This window comes from Cornus florida, unplaced genomic scaffold (genome assembly GCF_030987335.1).
Source record: "Cornus florida cultivar Cherokee Brave unplaced genomic scaffold, ASM3098733v1 CherokeeBrave_3.0.0_Hap2_Chr10, whole genome shotgun sequence".
Classification (NCBI taxonomy): Eukaryota; Viridiplantae; Streptophyta; class Magnoliopsida; order Cornales; family Cornaceae; genus Cornus; species Cornus florida.
Window position 1 is genome coordinate 30,303,175 of NW_026775580.1, and position 8,747 is coordinate 30,311,921.

General features: G+C 34.1%; 1 protein-coding gene and 1 non-coding gene across 3 annotated transcripts; both read left to right on the forward strand.

The window, feature by feature from the left end:
• Positions 1–3,039: 3,039 nt before the first annotated feature.
• TRNAA-UGC (transfer RNA alanine (anticodon UGC)) lies at positions 3,040–3,112 on the forward strand. The gene has a single exon. It is a non-coding gene; the product is annotated as a tRNA-Ala (tRNA).
• Positions 3,113–3,148: 36 nt separating this feature from the next.
• LOC132278627 (uncharacterized) lies at positions 3,149–8,091 on the forward strand. 2 transcript variants are annotated; one of them, XM_059780469.1, is made up of 7 exons: positions 3,149–3,434; positions 3,546–3,653; positions 3,747–3,877; positions 4,585–4,685; positions 5,399–5,458; positions 6,318–6,377; positions 7,766–8,091. In XM_059780469.1, the coding sequence occupies exons 1-6, from the start codon at positions 3,221–3,223 to the stop codon at positions 6,352–6,354; spliced, it is 651 nt and encodes a 216-aa protein (XP_059636452.1). In that variant the 5' UTR covers positions 3,149–3,220; the 3' UTR covers positions 6,355–6,377; positions 7,766–8,091. The 2 variants fall into 2 exon arrangements, with proteins under 2 accessions (XP_059636452.1, XP_059636451.1); XM_059780468.1 differs by having other exon boundaries at positions 3,151–3,434; positions 6,206–6,377.
• The last annotated feature ends 656 nt before the right edge of the window (positions 8,092–8,747 follow it).

Sequence of the window (8,747 nt, forward strand, 5' to 3'; positions counted from 1 at the left end):
ATAATATCACGTATTAAATAAATTATGTTGTAAAATTGAATTACAATGCACACAAAGTAACTCAACTACATAGTTCAATATTATAGTATCAAATAAAAATAAACATTTATAAAAATAATATTGAACTTATATAACAATATAGTTTAATATTATATCACATGATAAATTATATCACATAATTAATTTAAAAAATAATTTAATAATAATATTCAGAAGAAGACTTTGTTTCCTTAAAGATTTGTGTTTCATTCTCCAATAAACACGCTAGAAAATTAGGACCAAAAGATTTAGACGTTCTAACCCTCTTGCTATATCTAAGCTCATCCTTATTATCATTGTATGATTTATGCACAAGAAAACGATATGCACTACTGTTATAAGCATAACCTATCAAAGGTTTTATGTAGCGATTCACTCCATCACATGGTATGATATTGTCCGCTTTGGGGCCGAGTCTGCATGGTTTTGTTCTTGAGTTTTATCCCAGAAGGCCTCATACCAATTTGGAGATAACACTACCACATAAAGCACTTCCCATTTCCCTTACCTAAGTGATGTGGGACTGTGCACTTATAGCTCGCCTAGTGTAGTAGCCTGTCAGTGCCTCTTGCACTCGTCTACGACACACCCACCTACAAGGTCGTCACATTTTAGGTACCACTTTAACTTTCTTAGGAGTAGGAACTGCAACCTTAGCTAGACACCCCCACATATTTAAGAATTTATAGGAAGGTTTTCGACCTTTTCATAATTCACATGGTGTCACATTAGTTTTTTTTTAAGGTATTTTATTGAGAACATAATTTGCAAAAAGCAAAACTTCCCCCCACAAATTCTAAGTTAAACCAGAACTTATCAACATAGCATTCATCATTTTTTTTAAAGTACAATTTTTGCGTTCAGCAACACCGTTCTGTTGAGGTGAATAAGGAGCGGTAGTTTAGTAAATAATACCATATTCTGAACAAATATAAGAGTATGGTGTTTTGTATTCACCACCTCTATCATTTAGTAACACATTAATCGTTTTGCTAAGTTGATTCTCAACCTCATTTTTGTAATATTTAAACATTTATAAGGTTTCATCTTTGTTTTGTGGCAAATATATATAACAGTATCTTGTGCAATTATTGATAAAAGTAACGAAGTACTTTTTTCCATCTCTAATTGGCATAAATTTAAGATAATATAATATACTACCTAATATCATATTATAAAAATAACTCAACTAATATTGAATTATATCAATAATCTATTTATATAACAGGTTAAGTATATATATTTATATATAACATACACCCATGGGCCTTAGCCTATCTAGCCCATCAATAACTTCTCCTCCGTACTCCAAGACCAACCTTTGGCCCAAAAATATAAAGTCCAGTCCATGACAATTTAAATTGAATAAACTTAATAATTAACAATTAAACAAGTCAATAAAATAAACACATAACATACAATAGCAAATAACAAGCAAATAGATTAAATTAACAATTAAATAAACAAATAAATTATTAAATTATTACAATTAAATAAACATAATCAATCAAATAAAGCAATTAAATTAAATTAAGTCTTTAAAATATAGGGGTTTTACAAATTTTGCGATTGGGTTTGGCTACTATGATTTGTTGCAGAAATTTTCGACGACAATATTGCTCTGTCCATGATGAGTAATTGAGGGACAGTCATCTATCCTTAAGGACCTTACAATAAAGGGATATAGACTTCCCAATAAGAGGAAACGCAGCGCCAACCTGATCTGAAGCTTATTATTTTCAACTCTTGAACAGTTTGTGGCGCAAACACTTCAAGCTTGTTATGATGCGTATTTGGAAAGCAAGAATGCGGTGAATCAGACGACTGTCAAGGCGCCTTTAGTGACAGAGAGGAGAGGGATTTAAGAGTTGTGTGGGCAAGCTTGATGATCGAGTCCATTGGTGCTTCGGTGTCTTCGTCTTCGCTCGTTGGCAGCTTCATTTTGGTCACGCGGGTCTATCGTTCAATATATATATATCATAATATAGTTTAGTCATTTACAATAGCGACTTGATGGTATTTTAGTAAATTAGATTAAATTGTTATGACATTTGATGGTCCGGCACTAGTAGGGAAGGTCGGTATAAGTTAGTTACATTTTTTTAGAGAGATTTGTATAATTTTTAAAATCATAGACAAGGTCCCTATAATTATAACAAATCATAAAAAAAAATCGTGTAACTAATCCATTAATATTTAATAGTAATTGTTTATCTTATATATATAGTTATTAACATTTTTTATTATATTATATTATGTTTAACAAACAAAATAAAAGCTCACAATTACATTGCATGAATAAAATTTTAACTATATTATTATTATTATTATTATTATATCAATACTTCTTTTATTTAATAAATATTAAACTTTTTCTTAACAACTATATTATAATATTATTGTTAAAAAAGTCACATTGTAATGTCTAAAACTAGTTAAATGTGTGTTTTAAAGTATCTGATACACATAATAATAATAATTTGAGCAGGGGCAATTTTGTTTTCTTGAATTATATACATATAAATTTTTAAATGTGTGTTTTAAAGTATCTATACACACGACCTAGTGAAGGTATATATAATTCAAGAAAACAAAATTGGTAGGTATATAATAACAAAATAATAATAATTTGAGCAGGGGCAATTTTGTTTTCTTGAATTATATACATATAAATTTCTTAAATTAAAAAAGAAAAAAAAAAATCCCACTATTGTCCCCACTCCATGATTTGAATCTTTTTATCTTTTCGTTGTTAAAAGTCCGTCCCTTCTCATATGATTTTCTGGGTGCATCCGTGCCTATATATATAAGAAATTATATTATATTTTATTTTATAATTATGAATATATTTAAAAGTATCGGACTGCAGAACTGAGAACATTACCCTCGTAGAATTATATGTGCTTCTTGGCTCTATGTGCAATAGGTGTGAATCCTACCAATGTGGGCCCATCCTTTTTTAATATTCATAAATTTTGTTTTCTTCTCCCACAACACAATGGGGATGTAGCTCAAATGGTAGAGCGCTCGCTTTGCATGCGAGAGGCACGGGGTTCGATCCCCCGCATCTCCATTATTTTTATATTTTTTTAGCATTTTATCATCAGTTGTGTTTTTTTTTTTTGCTATCCACCACTGTCCACTCACACTGAGCCATACACTACATAATACCCAACCCACCATGTCACCGGAGAGCCTCCGCCTGATCTCCTCCTCTTCTTCCACTATGACCGCCGTGTTCCCTCCCAAACCACCCATTTCGCCACCACTCCGGTCGAAACAACAGTTCCATCAAATTTCTCGCAGAGATGCTGCTGTACTCTCAATCATCACTGTCGTCGTGCCTCTTCTCCACCAGCCTTCCCCTGCAGCTGCTGCATTCTCCATCGGCATCTGTGAGCTGTCGTCTCTGCAATCTGTGTGTGTCTGTGTGTTTTAATTTTTGTATACTCTTTTTGATTTCGTTTTGTTTGTATGGATTCGATTGTTGGGTTTTACGCTCTCAGCAGGACCTAAAGATTGGCTCAAAGAGCAGAAGAAGAAGGCCTACAAGGTCCTCTTGGCCCCCATTGACGCCTCTCGCAACACCCTCCGTACTGTATATCTCTTACTAAGTAAGCACATACACACTCTCTGTGCATATATATATATATATATATATATATAAATGTTGTTTAAATTGTTTAATTTGTGTTGGCAATTGACAGCGAATAGCGACTCTGATTTTGTGGATAAGGAAATGGAACAAGTTCAGACGCTGCTCAAGTCTGCTGCTAGGGATTGCGTTCCTGAAGACAGGAATTCGTTTGTTGCTTTCCAAGCTAGCACTGGAGTCGAGGTTTTCCATTCTTTCTTAATTTTTGGGTCAATTTCTTGGTCAGGGTTTAGATCATACTATCTCAATCCATGCACATCGTTAATATCTTTGAGCTTGTTCTATACAAATTGGGTTTTTGGATAACGTTATCCTTATGCATCCAATAAAATCTCCTTGGAACAGGTAGGAATTTTAGGGTTTTGTGATTGTTGAAGTTATTTTTATGTGGTTGTGAGGGAGAGAAAGAGAGAGAGTTTACAATTTGTGCTTTCTTGGAAAACAATTACATGAAAAGGGGAAAAAAATAGAAGAACTTAATTGTTTGATGAAATAACAGCATGTAGGTCCACATGAATAGGGCATTTGGTCAATTTTCAATTTTATTTTTTGGGGAGTAAATAAGTCACACACTCATTATTGTTCCATTGGTGACTAACCTTTAACTAGAGGAAGAGGAGGAGATACTACTGGAATTGAGTCCTTGTTCATCGGCCTACTTTGTGGGCTTTAGTAACATAATTCGTAAAATAATTCTAAATTGTTCAGCATATTTGAAGTGCTGAGAAGGTTAAATAAAGTAGACTGTAAGAAATATGGATGATTAGCACGCCTAACTACATATATGAATTATTGGTACACTAATTTAAAAAAAAATGAAATGAGAAATTGTAGTATAAAAATAATGCATGTGTAGTGGCAAAAAGAATATTAATCTGTGTAATTCACAGGTGTGCACATTCCGGCTGGTTGTCAAGAATGCGTCTTCGTTGCTTGATGATAAAGATCCTATAAAGTTGGAAGCTGAAGCTAATCTTACTGATCTCATAAGGTATCCTAGTAATACTTTCATATGATACCTTTTTCCATATCACTCTGATCTTTAAGCATGTCAAGATGCTTACAGGTACCCAGAGGGCTTTGAAATTGTCTTCAATGCTTTACAGTATGCAAATGCTGAATTGATTGCGTGCAAAAATGGTATCTAAGATGTTTGTTATATGGCTATGTTATATGATATATATTACCTTGTACTCATCAATGGGATTAATGCTCTGTTGAGACACATAACTCTATGCAAACTTTGTTAAATTTTTGTTTAATTTTCTTGGAATTTAGCCGGCAAGTGCGGTTAAAGGGTTATTACCCTGTGTGGGTCTCCATTAATTGAGGGTGCTGGGATGGAAGACTAAATACAGACCTAAGGCATTATTTGCACAAAGTGGCATGTGCAATTGATTGATACAATTTGATAGACTAGTCATGGTTAAGTTAAGACGCAAAACGTGAATGCATCTTGGAGTTGATCCTTAATTGTTGCAGATGCACTAGAGAGCAGTTCTGATGGCGTGGGCTGCTAATATAAGTTTCATGGAAAGTATTCAGTTTGTTAAATGATATTAAATTGTGTAACAATTGATGCCTCAAAGTAGTTTATACAATTTCCAGTTTCTCCCTATCTTTGTGTATATATATGTGATAGTCTAATCCTATATTTTGGTTATTTTTGTATAATGCAGTTTTTTTCTTTCCTCGTGATTGCAGATCTTTTAGCTCTCTCAATGGCATGGCAAATGAAGTTGATATTCAACTCCCTTCTAATAGGTATATGTTTCCAAATCCTGAAATATATGCTTATTAAAGTAATTCTCAGATTTCTTGAAAGCATTTGACATTTGTTCATTTTCTAGTAGGATTTTTCTTCATTGCCACTTTACACTCTATCTACCATACCAAATGATGGCTGTCATAAAAGATGCCTATTTGTTAAGTTGGTGAACTTGGTGCTCCTTGCGTCAAATCTAGGTTGAATTTTGTCTTTCCCTATTAATCCGTCATTGCAATCACCTTTATAATAACACGAGTACAATGAAATAGGGTGATTCTTGTGAAAATTTGATATCTTGGTAATTTAGGAACTGCCTTTTGAAGGGGACAAATATTAATTTGTCTAATAGAATAGCTTCTGCAGGAGGTTTTTCAGTTTTGGAGACCTAGTCACTACCATATCGATACTTTCTGCTACTAATGCCATAATATGGTCTTTCTGTGTATATCGCAAATTGACTTGGATGTGCACCCTTAACTTTTTCAAGGCACATTCTTCTTAGATGCGTTGTCTCTGCTGCAATTTCAATTATGTTTGAATGGCTGAGTCATAGTTGACACTAGTTACTTTTTGCTGTTAGACCATTTAAATCTGTTGAGGTTTATAGTCATTGGACAATATTCTTAATGCTAACAAAAATTAGCATCTGTTTGTCAAAATATTTATGTGCTACTCTTTCCTAATTCTTCTTTTATTTATTTATTTATTAGTTTTTTTTTTTTTACTCGTCTCCTCTGCTGCAGAAAGAGGGTGGCAGATGCACTCATGAATACAATATCTTCCCTTGACAAACTTGAGCAGGGTGTTAAGGATTGCCTTGAAATTTAATCATTTTTGTTTCCTTCATAATTCAAGATTCCGCAGAGGTTTTCAAAGATACTTCTATCCTTGAAGTCAAAGACAGGAGCATCGGAAGTAAGTCTCATTTCTCCGATATCTTTTGGTCAAATTATATGCTTCTATGGCTCTCTCTCTTGCTCATTTCTTTTAAGAAAATACTTGCCTCCAACCCTGTAAGAAGACATACTTTCTTTACAGTTGAAGTGTCATAATATAGTTGGACCACATTGAAATGGGTTAACTGATTTTTTTTTTTTTGGTTTTATTTTTTTAAATTATAAAGGACATGTGCTATGTCACTATAATGGCACATCAGTTGTAATGAAAGGCTATCTCCCTGTATATATGGAGGCGAGTATAGTTCTTTCTTTTATTGACTTTCTTTCACATCTTCTTCTTCTTCTTCTTCTTCGGTTTTTTTTTTTAAGTTGCATGATTTATTATATTTTCTAAAAGAAGTCAATGTTGCTTATTATTTGTCATTCTTGTTTGGTCTTGTATGCTGTATGAATTTCATGGAAATGCTTATCAGCAATTTTCAAGATATATGCACATAGAGATCTCTCTCTATATCTTTCCAACCATCTCATGGATATTCACCAGATGAATCCTAAACCTTCCAAGTGATTATTTCAACCTTCTTCTGGCAAGTATATGGTACTGATACAAGGATTCCATTTTTTACACTTGCGGGAATTTCATATGCTAAAAATATTGCATCATGGAGGATGAAGGGTATGAGAATTAATTGTGTTCCTTTGCCCTTCACTACGTTATGCGATCTTTTCAACTGTTTACAACTTTGTTGGACACAAAGGCTTTCTAGATATTTTGGATCTTATTCTACAATAAACGTCACTTACTCAGTTACATTCACTAAGGATTATAAATCGTTTGTGATTTTCATTACATATATCATAATAAAATAAAACAACAACCAGCTGAATTATATCCATCTTCTTCTTCTTCTTCTTCTTTGTTTTGTATGTGTGTGTGTGTGTGTAGATTTTATTAATTCTTGATCTATTGAGACTTGGGTAAGTATAGTGTTAACCGTTGTGCAAGTGTCGGACCCCTCAAATCCCAAATCTTAGAATACATGGATATGCGTCCAAGAGTTGGATACGTGTACATGGAGGCATACTATGCATTTAAATATATTATATGTTTTATTATACGGTATATTATAAGAATATACTCGATTATTACTTAAAAGGAAGGTGGTGAAGGAAAAGGGTTTCTATCTATAGGAAGCTCGTCTCTATTTTTAAATTTGAGTTTTCTCTTCATGCCATGTGAAGGATAGGGGTGTCCAATATGAGTTGTGTGTCGGACACATATCCTGTACCTATATCCTTGTCGTGTCGACATGGGTATGTGAAGGAAAATGGGAGAGTCCATGTAAGAGTGGTCATGAGGATTTCACAAATTTTGATGCTCTCTCTCTCTCTCTCTCTGTGCAGGGTATGCATTGCTGTTAGGCACTTCTGTGCTGCTTCAGGTGTGTCTACCCATTGGCATTAAACAATGGGGCTCGTGCTACATTGCGCTGGTGGTCTGTTAGATTCTTGTATGTACTCTCATCTAAATCCGACTGCTTTGAACCATGACCAAAGAGAAGATACGACTGTAATACCTGATGTTATGTGCTTATATGCAATGAATGACATTGTTATGGTACCATCCTCTCAAATTTTTCTTTTAGTGGAAACAAAAGTTTGGGGATTTAATTTTTGGATCTATGTAATTTCCCTTAACTAGAGGAGTGTAATTTATCCTATTCAGATTTTGTGGTGTTGTCCTTCCCAGGAAAAAAACTTCCTTACTCCTATTGCACGGTGCAACGGGTGTATCTGGCCCGTCCATGCGCGTGTATTACACGCATGGTAATGAATGGTTGGATGTGCCCATTGCACAGTGGCACAAGAAAGTTTTTTGCTTCGTTTGGTTGGAGGGATGAAAAAATGGATGGAAGAAATAGGGGGATGGATGGATGAGGAGAGGGAACGGAAGGTGTCTACTCCATTTTTTGTTTTGTTGAATGGAATGGATAGTAGAAAGGATGGATGCGGTATTACATTTTTTTGTTTGGTTGGAAGGGAAAGAGATTTTTTATATTTTTTTACCAATATATCCTAATTGTATAAAATAATAAAAAGTAGATAGTTATTCATATTGTAGGTAGTTATTCATTTTCTCTAAGGTTAAAATTGGAAATTGCATATTGTAGGTAATTATTCATTTTCTCTCTCCTCCCTTCCCCCAAAATTGGGCGGATAGAAAAACATGAAGAAAGGAGGATGCTTCATCTCTCCTTGCTTCTTCCCTCTCTTCCCTTCCCCCAACCAAACACGAATAGCCTCATCCATCCATCCCTCCTCAATCCTTCCCTCCAACCAAACATAGCATTAGACTAGTCTAGGGTAGGTTTGAAGATACTAATTT

Excerpts from the sequence above, each read along its gene's own strand:
- LOC132278627 (XM_059780468.1), top strand. The coding sequence starts at position 3,221 with ATGTCACCGGAGAGCCTCCGCCTGATCTCCTCCTCTTCTTCCACTATG. Across the intron at positions 3,654-3,746 it reads TACTGTATATCTCTTACTAA|CGAATAGCGACTCTGATTTT; the intron begins GTAAGCACATAC and ends GGCAATTGACAG. Across the intron at positions 3,878-4,584 it reads AAGCTAGCACTGGAGTCGAG|GTGTGCACATTCCGGCTGGT; the intron begins GTTTTCCATTCT and ends TGTAATTCACAG.